Raw genomic sequence first — 19,809 nt, 5'->3', positions numbered from 1 at the left:
CCACTGGATGTCACCAGTCTTTGGAATTTGCTTGAGGTTATTCATTTGTGCAATGAAGAAGTAGGCCAATTTGAAACTGGTTAACACTGTTGAGAGTTGCGCAAGACGTGAAAAGTAGCGTTGGTTTGTTGTCTTCCTGCACTGACCACAGATAGGCCCGTCTACAATTTGATCGATTATGAACGTTTAAAAATACCTAAAGTTGTATTACAAAAGTAGTTTGAAATATATTGGCAAAGTTTATAGGCAACTTTTGAACTATTTTGTAGTGACGTTATGCTTTTTTGGAAGCTGTTTTTGTCTGGGTCGATGGTTATAAATGGACATTTTGGATATATATGGACGGAATTAATCGAACAAAAGGACCAATTGTGATCTTTATGGGACATATTGGAGTGCCAACAAAAGAAGCTCGTCAAAAGTAATGCATCTTTTATATTTTATTTCTGCGCTTTGTGTAGCGCCTGCAGGGTTGAAATATGCTACCCTCTTTGTTCACTGTTGTGCTATCATCAGATAATAGCTTCTTATGCTTTCGCCGAAAAGCCCTTTTAAAATCTGACATGTTGGCTGGATTCACAACAGGTGTAGCTTTAATTGAGTTTCTTACATGTGTGATTTAATGAAAGTTAGATTTTTATATAATTTATTAAAATTTGCCACAATTTCCCTGTTTTCTTGTCCAAGTGGGACGCGACTGTCTGACTGAACATCCGTATGAAGTTTTGAAACACAATTTTACTCCTGAACTTATTTAGGCTTATTTTGCCCCACTGACAAAAGCAGTGTACCACAGAGCCTTCGGAAAGTATTCAGACCCTTTGACTTTTTACACATTTTCCACCATCATTTGCAAATGAATTCATTAAAAATCCTACAATGTGATTTTCTGGATTTCTTTTCTCATTTTGTCTGTCATAGTTGAAGTGTACCTATGATGAAAATGACAGGCCTCTCTCATCTTTTTAAGTGGGAGAACTTGCACAATTGGTGGCTGACTAAATACTTTTTTGCCCCACTGTATGTAAATGTAATTATTTTAAATAAATTAGAAAATTAAAAAAACAAAAAACTAGTTTTTACTTTGTCATTATGGGGTATTGTGATGTCATAATGGGGTATTGTGATGTCATTATGGGGTATTGTGATGTCATTATGGGGTATTGTGTGCAGATTGATGAGGGAAAGAAATTGAATCCATTTCAGAATAAGGCTGTAATGTAACAAAATGTGTAAAAAGTGAAGTGGTCTGAGACGCAGCCTGGGAGTGGGAGGAGGAGGAGGAGGATGGTGATACCAATACAAATAGAAGGACTAAAACGTGATTCCCCCACAATTCAATGGGGATGGTGTGGTCTGAGGGACTATGTCTGTCTTTGGACCTACCTACATACCTACCTACCAACCTACCTACTTAGGGAATATGGGGCTGGAGGAGGGTGATAGTGGGGTGGTACCTACATATATATATAGGGGGTATGGGGCAGGAGGAGGGTGGTACCTACCTATATAGGGGGTATGGGGCTGGAGAAGGGTGATAGTTGGGTGGTACCTACCTATATAGGTGGGTATGGGGCTGGAGAAGGGTGATACCTACCTATATAGGGGGTATGGGGCAGGAGAAGGGTGATAGTTGGGTGGTACCTACCTATATAGGTGGGTATGGGGCTGGAGGAGGGTGATAGTAGGGTGGTACCTACCTATATAGGGGGTATGGGGCAGGAGGAGGGTGATAGTAGGGTGGTACCTACCTATATAGGGGGTATGGGGCAGGAGGAGGGTGATAGTGGGGGGGACCTACCTATATAGGGGATATGTGGCAGGAGGAGGGTGATAGTGGGGTGGACCTACCTATATAGGGGGTATGGGGCTGGAGGAGGGTGATAGTGGGGTGGACCTACCTATATAGGGGATATGGGGCAGGAGGAGGGTGATAGTGGGGGGGACCTACCTATATAAGGGGTATGGGGCAGGAGGAGGGTGATAGTGGGGGGACCTACCTATATAGGGGATATGGGGCAGGAGGAGGGTGATAGTGGGGGGGACCTACCTATATAGGGGGTATGGGGCAGGAGGAGGGTGATAGTGGGGGGACCTACCTATATAGGGGATATGGGGCAGGAGGAGGGTGATAGTGGGGTGGACCTACCTATATAGGGGATATGGGGCAGGAGGAGGGTGATAGTGGGGGGACCTACCTATATAGGGGATATGGGGCAGGAGGAGGGTGATAGTGGGGGGACCTACCTATATAGGGGGATATGGGGCAGGAGGAGGGTGATAGTGGGGGGACCTACCTATATAGGGGGTATGGGGCAGGAGGAGGGTGATAGTGGGGGGGGACCTACCTATATAGGGGGTATGGGGCAGGAGGAGGGTGATAGTGGGGGGGACCTACCTATATAGGGGATATGGGGCAGGAGGAGGGTGATAGTGGGGGGGACCTACCTGCTTGGGAGAATCCGATCGTGGGGCAAAAACCTGCTGCTCCAGCATAAGGCGAAGAGATGATACCTGGAGCACCTGGAGACACAAATCAATCAATCAATTAATCAAGTGTGTATTATAAAGCCTTTTTAACCCACCCTAAACCCCAAAGAGCAAATCAGTCGAAACACTCCTTAGACCACACAAAGATACATAGGGGAGAGTGGGGTAAACACGCCTTAGACCACACAAAGACACATAGGGGAGAGTGGGGTAAACACTCCTTAGACCACACAAAGACACATAGGGGAGAGTGGGGTAAACACGCCTTAGACCACACAAAGACACATAGGGGAGAGTGGGGTAAACACTCCTTAGACCACACAAAGACACATAGGGGAGAGTGGGGTAAACACGCCTTAGACCACACAAAGACACATAGGGGAGAGTGGGGTAAACACTCCTTAGACCACACAAAGACACATAGGGGAGAGTGGGGTAAACACGCCTTAGACCACACAAAGACACATAGGGGAGAGTGGGGTAAACACTCCTTAGACCACACAAAGACACATAGGGGAGAGTGGGGTAAACACGCCTTAGACCACACAACGACACATAGGGGAGAGTGGGGTAAACACGCCTTAGACCACACAAAGACACATAGGGGAGAGTGGGGTAAACACGCCTTAGACCACACAAAGACACAGGGGAGAGTGGGGTAAACACGCCTTAGACCACACAAAGACACATAGGGGAGAGTGGGGTAAACACGCCTTAGACCACACAAAGACACATAGGGGAGAGTGGGGTAAACACGCCTTAGACCACACAAAGACACATAGGGGAGAGTGGGGTAAACACGCCTTAGACCACACAACGACACATAGGGGAGAGTGGGGTATATACTTGTTTAACACAGGCTTAACACCTAACAAACACTTGTTTAACACCTTAACACCTAACAAACACTTGTTAACACAGGCTTAACACCTAACAAACACTATAGGCAAACATTTTGACTATATTAGCCCACACAGCTAAGAGGATGCACGTTCATGCTCAAGTCCTCAACTGGCAGCTTCGTTAAATAGTACCCACAAAATACCAGAGTTCCTCTGTCCAGTGTCTGTGTCCTTTTGCCCATCTTAATATTGTATTTTTATTGTCCAGTCTGAGATATGGCTTTTTGGCAATTTCTCGCATTACCCCCCCCCCCCCTCCTCATTTCTCAGAACAAGAATAGACTGATGAGTTTCAGAAGAAAGGGCCTTTATTTCTGGACATTTTGAGCCTGTAATCGAACCCACAAATGCTGATGCTCCAGATACTGAACTAGTCTAAAGAAGGCCAGTTTTATTGCTTCTTTAATCAGAACAACAGTTTACAGCTGTGCTAACATAATTGCAAAAGGGTTTTCTAATGATCAACTAGCCTTTTGATAAACTTGGATTAGCTAACACAACGTGCTATTGAACACGTGGGAGTGATGGTTGCTGATAATGGGCCTCTGTACGCCCATGTAGATATTCCATAAAAAAATCTGCTGTTTCAGCTAAAATAGTAATTTACATTAACAATGTCAACACTGTCACGGATCCCTCCAGAACTTTCATTACTCACACATGGCCCCTATTCCCAGTGATGAGTAATTGGTTTATCATTGTCCTATCGAATATTGTTACACAAATTGTTGGTGGGTGTGAGTATCTGTGCTGTGTGTAATTTTGGGTATAATAATAAACCCTATTACACATTACTCGCCTGTCTCCCGACCCTTTATACCAGAGTGACATACACTGTATTTCTGATCAATTGTGTTTTTCTTTTTCAAAAACAAGTACATTTCTAAGTGACCCCAAACTTTTTGAACAGTAGTTTGCAAATATACTTTTTGCTATATTTTAACTGTCTGTTCAGGGGCAGAAACGACAGATTTGTACCTTGTCAGCTCGGGGTTTTGAACTTGCAACCTTCCGGTTACTAGTCCAACGCTCTAACCACTAGGCTACCCTGCCGCCCCATAAGCATTATGAATCCTCTAATAGTAAATCCTTTGACTTTGACTTGACTATCTTTTGAGCCTAACTTGCTTACCAGTTTTTCCATCTGGTTTCTCCTTCACAAACTCCACGAAATTATGACATCTTGCTAAATATTTGGTCAAATTATTAATTTTGTGTAAAGTTTTCAAAAAACAAGGGTGGATCAACTTACCCCACTCTCCCCTACTGTATAAAACTAACCATTCACAACATTCTGAATATTCAAAGCTGAGATTCCAAATTCAAGCCCCCTACAATCTGTGAAATTCACTTAAGACACATTGTTCTTTTGCCCCTCAAAACAACACAAAGCAATGCCAAACGGAACACACTGCATTTCCATTTCCTCATAGAGTTGTTGGAATGGCAGTACAGGAAATTAAAAGGTTCACAGTTCCTTAAAGAAGAATGTTCACAGGCTCAGTCCATACAAGCATTTCACTCTCACAGACAGGAGAGTTAGGTTACATCCCAAATGGCTCGTTATTCCCTACATAGTGCACTACTTTTGACCAGTGCCCATATAGTGAACAATATAGGGAATTTAGCCATTTGGGACACAGAGAGTCTCTACTCTACAGAACCAACCAGTTTCCTCCTCAGGACAGCAGAGAGCAAGGTGTTTCAACAACAACACATGATGACGGTTGGTTGAACCAGTTGACTGTGATTTAACAATGGGACATCACGGTTTAATAATGGGACATCACAGTTTAATGGGACATCACGGTTTAATAATGGGACATCACAGTTTAATGGGACATCACAGTTTAATGGGACATCACGGTTTAATAATGGGACATCACGGTTTAATAATGGGACATCACGGTTTAATAATGGGACATCACGGTTTAATAATGGGACATCACGGTTTAATAATGGGACATCACAGTTTAATAATGGGACATCACGGTTTAATAATGGGACATCACGGTTTAATAATGGGACATCACGGTTTAATGGGACATCACAGTTTAATGGGACATCACGGTTTAATGGGACATCACGGTTTAATAATGGGACATCACGGTTTAATGGGACATCACGGTTTAATAATGGGACATCACAGTTTAATAATGGGACATCACGGTTTAATGGGACATCACAGTTTAATAATGGGACATCACGGTTTAATAATGGGACATCACGGTTTAATAATGGGACATCACGGTTTAATAATGGGACATCACGGTTTAATAATGGGACATCACAGTTTAATAATGGGACATCACGGTTTAATAATGGGACATCACAGTTTAATGGGACATCACGGTTTAATAATGGGACATCACGGTTTAATAATGGGACATCACGGTTTAATAATGGGACATCACGGTTTAATAATGGGACATCACAGTTTAATGGGACATCACGGTTTAATGGGACATCACGGTTTAATAATGGGACATCACAGTTTAATGGGACATCACAGTTTAATGGGACATCACGGTTTAATAATGGGACATCACGGTTTAATAATGGGACATCACGGTTTAATAATGGGACATCACGGTTTAATGGGACATCACGGTTTAATGGGACATCACGGTTTAATAATGGGACATCACGGTTTAATAATGGACATCACGGTTTAATAATGGGACATCACGGTTTAATGGGACATCACGGTTTAACAATGGGACATCACGGTTTAATAATGGGACATCACGGTTTAATGGGACATCACGGTTTAATAATGGGACATCACGGTTTAATAATGGGACATCACGGTTTAATAATGGGACATCACGGTTTAATAATGGGACATCACGGTTTAATGGGACATCACAGTTTAATGGGACATCACCACACCACTCACTCCTTGGGGCATCGTTGGTTTAATAATGGTGAATTCATCCAGCAATAATCCATCTTTGGGCGTAGTGTGCTGTGTGTGTGTGTGTGTGTGTGTGTGTGTGTGTGTGTGTGTGTGTGTGTGTGTGTGTGTGTGTGTGTGTGTGTGTGTGTGTGTGTGATTAGAAAGGGGGTGGGTGGTGGTGCATCTTGTTGTTCCAGGCTGCTTTATAAATCAGAAGAGCAGAAGAGCTGAACAGAGGGTTGCTGGAGATACTGAGAAAACACACACACACACACACACACACACACACACACACACACACACACACACTGAGCAGCGGCTCAGTTCTGTGGGCAGTAGAACAACGTGGCCTTTGTGGCCTTTGTATCGAATGATAAAAAGACCAGATTTCTCTTTGATGTATGTGTGCTGCAGTGTGCTCTAGGCTGATAGCATTAACATCACATAGACACACAGGAACACCATCATCATCATCACCATCATCATCATCAGCCAGGGAACCAGCCAACCAACAACAGACATCCACAACGTCCCTGGCTAGGAATGAACCATTTTAAAATGGCATTAATAGGAGAAATCACATCATTCTAAGGGAAATTATTTACCCAAATCAGCCAACACAACAACACTGATAAGAGGTAGAGTTTTCAACCGTAAACAGAATAACCATTAAACCGTGCAGGAGATGGATGACAGGGTATTGTCGAACAATCTATACCCTTCACCAGGACTCATTCGTTGACGTCACAGTTCCACAAGGAGCTTTATATAGAGTGAGAATAGTAGCTAATTGGACGAGTTGTGAATGAGACAGAGGGAGGAGACAGTAAAGGGGACAGACAGGACATGGAATGGACAGATGTGAAGGGGACAGACAGGACATGGAATGGACAGAGAAGAAGGGTGAAGGGGACAGACAGGACATGGAATGGACAGAGAGGAAGGGTGAAGGGGACAGACAGGACATGGAATGGACAGATAGGAAGGGTGAAGGGGACAGACAGGACATGGAACGGACAGAGAGGAAGGGTGAAGGGGACAGACAGGACATGGAACGGACAGAGAGGAAGGGTGAAGGGGACAGACAGGACATGGAATGGACAGATAGGAAGGGTGAAGGGGACAGACAGGACATGGAATGGACAGATAGGAAGGGTGAAGGGGACAGACAGAACATGGAATGGACAGAGAGGAAGGGGGTCAGACAGGACATGGAATGGACAGATAGGAAGGGTGAAGGGGACAGACAGGACATGGAATGGACAGAGAGGAAGGGTGAAGGGGACAGACAGGAAGTGGATGAGACTGTTTAGCATGGGGGGCTAAGAGTGACATTATGGGAAAACTGTTCTTGGTCTTAGTAATAACTGTGGTCTCACCGAAGGCGCCGGTCATAGCAGGGTCCATGGTGGGCTAAGTGTTGACATGCTAAGTGTTCCTGGTCTAAGTAATGAGCGTCGTTGGTCTCACCGAAGGCGCCGGTCATAGCAGGGTCCATGGTGGGCTAAGAGTGACATTCTAACTGTTCTTGGTCTTAGTAATAACTGTGGTCTCACCGAAGGCGCCGGTCATAGCAGGGTCCATGGTGGGCTAAGTGTTGACATGCTAAGTGTTCCTGGTCTAAGTAATGAGCGTCGTTGGTCTCACCGAAAGCGCCGGTCATAGCAGGGTCCATGGTGGGCTAAGAGTGACATTCTAAGTGTTCCTGGTCTAAGTAATGAGAGTCGTTGGTCTCACCGAAGGCGCCGGTCATAGCAGGGTCCATGGTGGGCTAAGAGTGACATTCTAAGTGTTCCTGGTCTAAGTAATGAGCGTCGTTGGTCTCACCGAAGCGCCGGTCATAGCAGGGTCCATGGTGGGCTAAGAGTTGACATTCTAAGTGTTCCTGGTCTAAGTAATGAGCGTCGTTGGTCTCACCGAAGGCGCCGGTCATAGCAGGGTCCATGGTGGGCTAAGAGTGACATTCTAAGTGTTCCTGGTCTAAGTAATGAGAGTCGTTGGTCTCACCGAAGGCGCCGGTCATAGCAGGGTCCATGGTGGGCTAAGAGTGACATTCTAAGTGTTCCTGGTCTAAGTAATGAGAGTCGTTGGTCTCACCGAAGGCGCCGGTCATAGCAGGGTCCATGGTGGGCTGTCCGTCTCCAGAGGGAAGGTCCAGGCGGGTGAAGTCTCGGCTCTTGTCGTTGTTGTACTTCACATTCAGGCTGGTCAGCTTGGAGAACTCCACACGCAGAGTGCAGCACGCGTTATAGATGTTCTGGCCATCCAAAGTCTAGAGAGAGACAGACAAACAGAAAGGGTGTTAGATCAACCAATTGAAAAGGACAGAATTTCATTGGTCCAATTGTATACCAAAGTATTCAGAATTGTGTAAAGAATTTCATGGTAACTGGCACACAGTTATGTTTTAATATCTCTCAGACCTCCATAAACTGAGACGTAGAGAAAGACATGGTCCTCGTGAAGAACGAATTGCCCTTTTAAAGTGGAGTGCACAGAGGGACAAATAACTTCTCCCATCATCAGAAAACCACAGTGTTTAACATCTAGAAGGAAATGACAGTAATATTATAATATGGTCACTTTCATGAGTTGACAAAAATTCACTGTATAAATATGGTGAACATCAAGCTCTCCAGAGCAGTTACTGTACCACTCAGAGAATATAGAACAACAAGCTCCTCCAGAGCAGTTACTGTACCACTCAGAGAATATAGAACATCAAGCTCCTCTGTAGAGCAGTTACTGTATCACTCAGAGAATATAGAACAACAAGCTCCTCCGTAGAGCAGTTACTGTACCACTCAGAGAATATAGAACAACAAGCTCCTCCGTAGAGCAGCAGTTACTGTACCACTCAGAGAATATAGAACAACAAGCTCCTCTGTAGAGCAGTTACTGTACCACTCAGAGAATATAGAACAACAAGCTCCTCTGTAGAGCAGTTACTGTACCCCTCAGAGAATATAGAACAACAAGCTCCTCTGTAGAGCAGTTACTGTACCACTCAGAGAATATAGAACAACAAGCTCCTCTGAGCAATACTGTACCACTCAGAGAATATAGAACAACAAGCTCCTCTGAGAGCAGTTACTGTACCACTCAGAGAATATAGAACAACAAGCTCCTCTGTAGAGCAGTTACTGTACCACTCAGAGAATATAGAACATCAAGCTCCTCCGTAGGGCAGTTACTGTACCACTCAGAGAATATAGAACAACAAGCTCCTCCGTAGAGCAGTTACTGTACCACTCAGAGAATATAGAACAACAAGCTCCTCCGTAGAGCAGTTACTGTACCACTCAGAGAATATAGAACAACAAGCTCCTCCGTAGAGCAGCAGTTACTGTACCACTCAGAGAATATAGAACAACAAGCTCCTCCATAGAGCAGTTACTGTACCACTCAGGCAGTTACTGTACCACTCAGAGAATATAGAACATCAAGCTCCTCTGTAGAGCAGTTACTGTACCACTCAGAGAATATAGAACAACAAGCTCTGTAGAGCAGTCCATCCAGGGTGACTGCTCCACCTCTCCATCTCACCCCCTCATCCCCCAACCCCCTCCCTCAAAAAACTTGCACTGGACACAGGGCGTGTAACCTTTGTTGTTCATCAGAAGCAAAAAAGGGAATAGCTCAAAAGGTAAGAACCTGTAGGACAGTGGTCGCCAACCTGGTCGATCTTCAAGGCATTCCTAGTCGATCACCAAACATGTGGCTATGAATTTGAGGCAGATGCAGTGCGGCTGGAGCTTTGCCATCAGGTGGAAGACGGTGTCTCTCTGGCCAGTCTCACCGGAGGAAAGCAAGGAGAGAGCAGGGACCATGAGAGGCTCCCTCCTCCGCTGAGACAAATGCCGTGTTCAAAACAACTGGGAACTCGGAAATCTTTCACTTCCGACTTCAGTGTGTTTCAAGACAACTAGAAACTCTAAAAAAACACGACCTGACTGGGAAAATAATTTTGAACAGTCATCCAACTTGGAATTCTAAGTTGGAAACTCTGGCATCTTTCTAGAGCCCTGACTATCAGACCTGAAGATCAACAACGTCATGATTTGACCTGGGGGGCTTTTTTTTGTTCGCAGTTTCTCTTGGAAGTACCATGACCATCAGATGCAGATACAAAGCAAATTAAATCTGTGTCTTGGCTGGAAGCCCCCACCGTCCACAGGTGATAAGTGAGGCTTGGATTCATTCCTTCAATTATTCCGTTCTTCACCTTGGTCTGAACAGGAATGATTCATGCTACTGAAACAAACAAAGCGGAACCACGTTGACCCAACTAAACTGTCCCTTAGTGGTAAAGCGTGCTCTCCCCTGGACGTTGTGGCTGAAGTTAGTCCTAATGAGTTTCCTAATCACAAGCATTTATTCTTCTCCCTTGGTTATAACTCTACAATAAAACAATGTCAGTGGGCATTTACAAAAAATTAGCTGAGAGCCTGAATTACCATTAATTTCTGTAGTAAATAAGTAGTGAAACACAGGCATTGAGTAGAACCTGTGAGGTTAGTGATGAATAGTAAATTAGTTGGGTCTTTTCATGAGGGAGTGGTGATATACTGCCATCTGGTGGCGACTAGAAACAATTGCATAATAAGACCTATTATAAATTGATGGACTCGACTCGTGACCTGACCATTGGGGACTCGGGAACTTCACTTACTGACTTCAGGCATAGGGACTCGTGGCTCGAATTGGCCTTGGGTTTTAGTGACTCGACTACAACACTGGTGGCTGGTGTGTGTGATTTGAGATTTGTGCCTCTAGCTTCAGCCAGGTGTTGCATGAAGATGGAGGAGGCCAGGCAGCATAAAACACATCGTCAATCTCTCGTCCAAACACACGTCTATGACGAAACCGAGTGCTCATTTTCTTTATTTTGGAATAGTGACCTGTTGAAGTGTCCTGGAGTAAGGTATGTTTTTTTTATCAAGTCCTCAGTCGGAGCTCTGATTCCCTTCATGTTCAAGCTAGACTGAAGCGTGTTTGGGTAATGTTTGCTACACACATAACATCTGCTAAATATGTGACCAATCTAATTTGATACAGCATGGTTGGGGTTGTATTTGGTTTACAGCATGGTTGGGGGTTGTATTGGGATGTATTGGAAAAAAGACCAAAAGGCTAGATTGATAGAACCAAGAGGTTGTAATGGAGACCAAGACTTATCTGGGCTAAACTGAGCTGAGAGGGAATATATCTGATATTATTTTAATGATTTTTATCCAAACACATCAGGACAGAATTATAGACAAACACATCAGGACAGAAATAGACAGGGCTAGATCCGGCTTCAGGATGAGATCTTTGTTATGCTCTCTCCTGCCTCTTCTGACTGCTTCGTGATGTTTTAGAGCTGTGCTATTCCTCACAGTTACATCAGGTTGTCTGACATCCAAATACCTAGCCAAAGACCTAGCCAAAGACCTAGACCTAGCCAAAGACCTAGCCAAATACCTAGCCAAAGACCAAGCCAGAGGCCTACTGCAAGACTGTAAAAGAAATACCTAGCCAAAGACCTAGCCAAAGACCTAGCCAGAGACCTACCCAAGACCTATTAAAGACCTAGCCAAGACCTAGCCAAAGACCTAGCCAAAGACCTAGCCAAAGACCTAGCCAAAGACCTGGCCAAATACCTAGCCAAATGCCTAGCCAAAGACCTAGCCAAAGACCTAGCCAAATATCTAGCCAAAGACCTAGCCAAAGACCTAGACCTAGCCAAAGAACTAGCCAAATACCTAGCCAAAGACCTAGCCAAATACCTAGCCAAAGACCTAGCCAAATACCTTGCCAAAGACCAAGCCAGAGGCCTACCCAAGACCTAGCCAAAGATCTAGCCAAAGACTTAGCCAAAGACCTAGCCAGAGGCCTACCCAAGACCTAGCCAAAGACCTAGCCAGAGGCCTACCCAAGACCTAGCCAAAGACCTAGCCAAAGACCTAGCCAAATAACTAGCCAAATACCTAGCCAAAGACCTAGCCAAAGACCTAGCCAAAGACCTGGCCAAATACCTAGCCAAATGCCTAGCCAAAGACCAAGCCAGAGGCCTACCCAGAGACCTACCCAGAGACCTAGCCAGAGACCAAGCCAAATACTAAGCCAAGGACCTAGCCAGAGACCTAGCCAAAGACCTAGCCTAGCCATTTCCACCCCATGTGAGGAGGTACGTACCACTGGCGTGGTGGGCATTTATAGAGTCAGTATGTACCACTTTGGTGTGGTTGGCATTTATAGAGTCAGTACGTACCACTGGTGTGGTGGGCATTTATAGAGTCAGTACCTACCACTTTGGTGTGGTGGGCATTTATAGAGTCAGTACGTACCACTGGTGTGGTGGTCATTTATAGAGTCAGTACCTACCACTTTGGTGTGGTGGGCATTTATAGAGTCAGTACGTACCACTGGTGTGGTTGGCATTTATAGAGTCAGTACGTACCACTGGTGTGGTTGGCATTTATAGAGTCAGTACGTACCACTGGTGTGGTGGGCATTTATAGAGTCAGCACGTACCACTGGTGTGGTGGGCATTTATAGAGTCAGTATGTACCACTTTGGTGTGGTTGGCATTTATAGAGTCAGTACGTACCACTGGTGTGGTGGGCATTTATAGAGTCAGTACGCATTCACTGGTGTGGTGGGCATTTATAGAGTCAGTATGTACCACTTTGGTGTGGTTGGCATTTATAGAGTCAGTACGTACCACTGGTGTGGTGGGCATTTATAGAGTCAGTATGTACCACTGGTGTGGTTGGCATTTATAGAGTCAGTACCTATCACTTTGGTGTGGTTGGCATTTATAGAGTCAGTACCTACCACTTTGGTGTGGTTGGCATTTATAGAGTCAGTATATACCACTGGTGTGGTTGGCATTTATAGAGTCAGTACGTACACTTTTGGTGGTTGGCATTATAGAGTCAGTACCCTACCACTTTGGTGTGGTTGGCATTTATAGAGTCAGTATATACCACTGGTGTGGTTGGCATTTATAGAGTCAGTACGTACCACTGGTGTGGTGGGCATTTATAGAGTCAGTACGTACCACTGGTGTGGTGGGCATTTATAGAGTCAGTATGTACCACTTTGGTGTGGTTGGCATTTATAGAGTCAGTACGTACCACTGGTGTGGTGGGCATTTATAGAGTCAGTACGTACCACTGGTGTGGTGGGCATTTATAGAGTCAGTATGTACCACTTTGGTGTGGTTGGCATTTATAGAGTCAGTACGTACCACTGGTGTGGTGGGCATTTATAGAGTCAGTATGTACCACTGGTGTGGTTGGCATTTATAGAGTCAGTACCTATCACTTTGGTGTGGTTGGCATTTATAGAGTCAGTACCTACCACTTTGGTGTGGTTGGCATTTATAGAGTCAGTATATACCACTGGTGTGGTTGGCATTTATAGAGTCAGTATATACCACTGGTGTGGTTGGCATTTATAGAGTCAGTACGTACCACTTTGGCGTGGTGGGCATTTATAGAGTCAGTATATACCACTGGTGTGGTTGGCATTTATAGAGTCAGTACCTACCACTTTGGCGTGGTGGGCATTTATAGAGTCAGTACGTACCACTTTGGTGTGGTGGGCATTTATAGAGTCAGTACGTACCACTTTGGCGTGGTGGGCATTTATAGAGTCAGTACGTACCACTGGTGTGGTTGGCATTTATAGAGTCAGTACCTACCACTTTGGCGTGGTTGGCATTTATAGAGTCAGTACGTACCACTGGTGTGGTGGGCATTTATAGAGTCAGTATGTACCACTGGTGTGGTGGGAATTTATAGAGTCAGTATGTACCACTGGTGTGGTGGGCATTTATAGAGTCAGTACCTACCACTTTGGCGTGGTTGGCATTTATAGAGTCAGTACGTACCACTGGTGTGGTTGGCATTTATAGAGTCAGTACCTACCACTGGTGTGGTTGGCATTTATAGAGTCAGTACCTACCACTTTGGCGTGGTTGGCATTTATAGAGTCAGTACCTACCACTTTGGTGTGGTTGGCATTTATAGAGTCAGTATATACCACTGGTGTGGTTGGCATTTATAGAGTCAGTATATACCACTGGTGTGGTTGGCATTTATAGAGTCAGTACGTACCACTTTGGCGTGGTGGGCATTTATAGAGTCAGTATATACCACTGGTGTGGTTGGCATTTATAGAGTCAGTACCTACCACTTTGGCGTGGTGGGCATTTATAGAGTCAGTACGTACCACTTTGGTGTGGTGGGCATTTATAGAGTCAGTACGTACCACTTTGGCGTGGTGGGCATTTATAGAGTCAGTACGTACCACTGGTGTGGTTGGCATTTATAGAGTCAGTACCTACCACTTTGGCGTGGTTGGCATTTATAGAGTCAGTACGTACCACTGGTGTGGTGGGCATTTATAGAGTCAGTATGTACCACTGGTGTGGTGGGAATTTATAGAGTCAGTATGTACCACTGGTGTGGTGGGCATTTATAGAGTCAGTACGTACCACTTTGGCGTGGTGGGCATTTATCGGGTCAGCATATTGTAGCAGGGCCTGGAACTGGTTGTTCTTGGTGAAAGTGATGATCTTCAGGACCGTCCCGAACTTAGAGAAGATCTATGGAGACAAAACAAAAACCAAGTTCATATAAAAATTTATCTTAAGCTACTTAGCACCATAATCTCATTCAGTATTCTGTGTTATGATCTGGGCTCCTCTCAATTCATCTTTCCTTGATTCCTCTCTCCGCATCTTCTCAAAGAGCATTCGGAGAAGGTCAAAGGGAGGGACTATTGAGATAGAGCCATAGTGCAATGGTGCAACACCTCCAGTGATACAGGGTAAAAGAGGTTAGAGGTCAGATGTCAGGGTTACCTGGTGTAGGACCTACAGTGATACAGGGTAGAAGAGGTTAGAGGTCAGGGTTACCTGGTGTAGGACCTTCAGTGATACAGGGCAGAAGAGGTTAGAGGTCAGGGGTCAGGGTTACCTGGTGTAGGACCTCCAGTGATACAGGGTAGAAGAGGTTTTCTACAATGATGCGCAGCACGGGGCTCTGTCCTGGCATCAAGGCTCCATCACTGCCCGATGCTGAACCGCCCAACGCCATGTTCCCAGAATGCACTGCGTTGACTGCCTGCAACGCTGCCTGAGCTCTCTGTTGGGGAAAGGAGTAGAGAGGGGAAGAGAGGGAGGAGAGTGGAGGAAGAGAGGGAGGAGAGTGGAGGGAGAGGAGGAGAGGGGGAGGAGAGGAGGAAGAGAGGGGGAAGAGAGGAGGAGAGCGGAGAAGGGGGGAGTAGAGGAGGAAGAGAGGGGAAGAGAGGAGGAGAGTGGAGAAGGAGGGGGAGGAGAGGAGAGGGGGAAGAGAGGAGGAGAGGGGGAAGAGAGGGAGAGTGGAGAAGAGAGGGGGATGTTGGGTTTAACACCCTAAGAAAACAATAATCATATGATATACAATAACTAAATAATATATTGTCATAATGTGGAGAGAGAAAAACAGACAGAGAGAAAAAGAAATACAGAAAGAGAGAAAGAGAGAGACACAGAGAGAGGGAAAGAGAAAGAGAGAGAGAGAAAGAGGGAAAGAAAGAAAGACAGAGAGACAGAGAGAGACAGAGAGTCAGAGAGAGAGAGAGAGAGAGCGAGACGGAGAGAGAGCGAGACAGAGAGAGCGAGAGAGACAGAGAAAGAGAGAGAGAGAAAGAGGGAAAGAAAGAAAGAGAGAGACAGAGAGAGAGAGAGGTTGTAACATTATACTGTACAGTAGATTAGTGATGGCAAGAATCAGCAGACAGTTGTGGACTGGACACACCTGCTGCTGGAATTGTCATATCACACAATCAGTTCCCAAATGGCAACATGTAACCTACAGTACAACCTGTAACCTACAGTATAACCTGTAACCTATAACCTACAGTATAACCTGTAACCTACAGTATAACCTATAACCTACAGTATAACCTATAACCTACAGTATAACCTGTAACCTACAGTACAACCTATAACCTACAGTATAACCTGTAACCTACAGTACAACCTATAACCTACAGTACAACCTATAACCTGTAACCTAAAGTACAACCTATAACCTATAACCTACAGTATAACCTATAACCTACAGTATAACCTATAACCTACAGTATAACCTGTAACCTGTAACCTACAGTACAACCTATAACCTGTAACCTACAGTATAACCTATAACCTATAACCTACAGTATAACCTATAACCTACAGTATAACCTGTAACCTACAGTATAACCTATAACCTACAGTATAACCTATAACCTATAACCTACAGTATAACCTATAACCTACAGTATAACCTGTAACCTATAACCTACAGTATAACCTGTAACCTACAGTATAAACTATAACCTACAGTATAACCTATAACCTGTAACCTACAGTATAACCTATAACCTACAGTATAACCTATAACCTATAACCTACAGTATAACCTATAACCTACAGTATAACCTGTAACCTATAACCTACAGTATAACCTGTAACCTACAGTATAAACTATAACCTACAGTATAACCTATAACCTATAACCTACAGTATAACCTATAACCTACAGTATAACCTGTAACCTATAACCTACAGTATAACCTATAACCTACAGTATAACCTGTAACCTACAGTATAACCCATAACCTGTAACCTACAGTATAACCTATAACCTATAACTTACAGTATAACCTATAACCTACAGTACAACCTATAACCTACAGTATAACCTATAACCTACAGTATAACCTATAACCTACAGTATAACCTATAACCTACAGTATAACCTATAACCTGTAACCTACAGTATAACCTGTAACCTACAGTATAACCTATAACCTGTAACCTACAGTATAACCTATAACCTGTAACCTACAGTATAACCTGTAACCTACAGTATAACCTATAACCTACAGTAAAACCTATAACCTACAGTATAACCTATAACCTACAGTATAACCTATAACCTACAGTATAACCTATAACCTACAGTATAACCTATAACCTGTAACCTACAGTATAACCTATAACCTGTAACCTACAGTATAACCTATAACCTACAGTATAACCTATAACCTACAGTATAACCTATAACCTGTAACCTACAGTATAACCTGTAACCTGTAACCTACAGTATAACCTATAACCTGTAACCTACAGTATAACCTGTAACCTACAGTATAACCTATAACCTACAGTATAACCTGTAACCTATAGTATAACCTATAACCTACAGTATAACCTATAACCTACAGTATAACCTGTAACCTACAGTATAACCTATAACCTACAGTATAACCTGTAACCTGTAACCTACAGTAAAACCTATAACCTACAGTATAACCTATAACCTACAGTATAACCTATAACCTACAGTACAACCTGTAACCTACAGTATAACCTATAACCTACAGTATAACCTATAACCTACAGTATAACCTATAACCTATAGTATAACCTGTAACCTACAGTATAAACTATAACCTACAGTATAACCTATAACCTACAGTATAACCTGTAACCTACAGTGTAACCTATAACCTACAGTACAACCTGTAACCTATAACCTACAGTATAACCTATAACCTACAGTATAACCTATAACCTACAGTATAACCTATAACCTGTAACCTACAGTACAACCTATAACCTACAGTATAACCTATAACCTACAGTATAACCATAACCTACAGTATAACCTATAACCTACAGTATAACCTGTAACCTACAGTATAACCTGTAACCTGTAACCTACAGTATAACCTGTAACCTACAGTATAACCTGTAACCTGTAACCTACAGTATAACCTGTAACCTATAGTATAACCTATAACCTACAGTATAACCTATAACCTATAGTATAACCTGTAACCTACAGTATAACCTGTAACCTACAGTATAACCTGTAACCTGTAACCTACAGTATAACCTGTAACCTATAGTATAACCTATAACCTACAGTATAACCTATAACCTATAGTATAACCTGTAACCTACAGTATAACATGTAACCTACAGTATAACCTATAACCTACAGTATAACCTATAACCTATAACCTACAGTATAACCTATAACCTACAGTATAACCTATAACCTGTAACCTACAGTATAACCTATAACCTACAGTATATCCTGTAACCTACAGTATAACCTATAACCTACAGTATAACCTATAACCTACAGTATAACCTATAACCTACAGTATAACCTGTAACCTGTAACCTACAGTATAACCTGTAACCTATAACCTACAGTATAACCTGTAACCTACAGTAAAACCTATAACCTACAGTATAACCTATAACCTACAGTATAACCTATAACCTACAGTATAACCTGTAACCTGTAACCTACAGTGTAACCTATAACCTATAACCTACAGTATAACCTATAACCTACAGTATAACCTGTAACCTGTAACCTACAGTGTAACCTATAACCTATAACCTACAGTATAACCTATAACCTACAGTATAACCTGTAACCTGTAACCTACAGTGTAACCTATAACCTATAACCTACAGTATATCCTGTAACCTACAGTATAACCTATAACCTATAACCTACAGTATAACCTGTAACCTACAGTAAAACCTATAACCTACAGTATAACCTATAACCTACAGTATAACCTATAACCTACAGTATAACCTGTAACCTGTAACCTACAGTGTAACCTATAACCTACAATATAACCTATAACCTACAGTATAACCTATAACCTACAGTATAACCTATAACCTACAGTATAACCTGTAACCTGTAACCTACAGTGTAACCTATAACCTACAGTACAACCTATAACCTACAATATAACCTATAACCTACAGTATAACCTATAACCTATAGTATAACCTATAACCTACAGTATAACCTGTAACCTACAGTATAACCTGTAACCTACAGTATAACCTATAACCTATAACCTACAGTATAACCTGTAACCTATAACCTACAGTATAACCTGTAACCTATAGTATAACCTATAACCTACAGTATAACCTGTAACCTACAGTATAACCTGTAACCTACAGTATAACCTGTAACCTGTAACCTACAGTGTAACCTATAACCTACAATATAACCTATAACCTACAGTATAACCTATAACCTATAGTATAACCTATAACCTACAGTATAACCTGTAACCTACAGTATAACCTATAACCTACAGTATAACCTGTAACCTGTAACCTACAGTGTAACCTATAACCTACAATATAACCTATAACCTACAGTATAACCTATAACCTATAGTATAACCTATAACCTACAGTATAACCTGTAACCTACAGTATAACCTATAACCTACAGTATAACCTGTAACCTGTAACCTACAGTGTAACCTATAACCTACAATATAACCTATAACCTACAGTATAACCTATAACCTATAGTATAACCTATAACCTATAGTATAACCTGTAACCTACAGTATAACCTGTAACCTACAGTTTTTAGTGCTTTTGACCAGGGCCCATAGGGAACAGGAAAGGGTTGAGATAGGAGGAGAGGGGTATAG

At 43.1% G+C, this 19,809-nt stretch overlaps 1 protein-coding gene across 1 annotated transcript; it reads right to left on the bottom strand.

Moving 5' to 3' along the window:
• Positions 1 to 2,383: 2,383 nt before the first annotated feature.
• LOC135536116 (polypyrimidine tract-binding protein 3-like) lies at positions 2,384 to 15,450 on the bottom strand. The gene is made up of 4 exons (XM_064962509.1): positions 15,264 to 15,450; positions 14,780 to 14,890; positions 8,389 to 8,563; positions 2,384 to 2,523 (listed from the first exon to the last, which is right to left on the bottom strand). The coding sequence occupies exons 1-4, from the start codon at positions 15,381 to 15,383 to the stop codon at positions 2,399 to 2,401; spliced, it is 531 nt and encodes a 176-aa protein (XP_064818581.1). The 5' UTR covers positions 15,384 to 15,450; the 3' UTR covers positions 2,384 to 2,398.
• Positions 15,451 to 19,809: the final 4,359 nt, after the last annotated feature.

The sequence above is a fragment of the Oncorhynchus masou genome, unplaced genomic scaffold, assembly GCF_036934945.1.
Source record: "Oncorhynchus masou masou isolate Uvic2021 unplaced genomic scaffold, UVic_Omas_1.1 unplaced_scaffold_5595, whole genome shotgun sequence".
In the NCBI taxonomy this organism is placed as follows: domain Eukaryota; kingdom Metazoa; phylum Chordata; class Actinopteri; order Salmoniformes; family Salmonidae; genus Oncorhynchus; species Oncorhynchus masou.
This window is presented reverse-complemented; position numbering and strand designations above follow the sequence as displayed.

What these genes read in the sequence shown, in the direction of transcription:
- LOC135536116 (XM_064962509.1), bottom strand. Translation starts at nt 15,383, where the DNA reads ATGGCGTTGGGCGGTTCAGCATCGGGCAGTGATGGAGCCTTGATGCCA. An exon ending in CACTGGAGGTCCTACACCAG is followed by an intron (nt 14,891 to 15,263) that starts GTAACCCTGACC and finishes TTGTCTCCATAG; the next exon opens with ATCTTCTCTAAGTTCGGGAC. An exon ending in TGCTATGACCGGCGCCTTCG is followed by an intron (nt 2,524 to 8,388) that starts GTGAGACCAACG and finishes TTGTGTCTCCAG; the next exon opens with GTGCTCCAGGTATCATCTCT.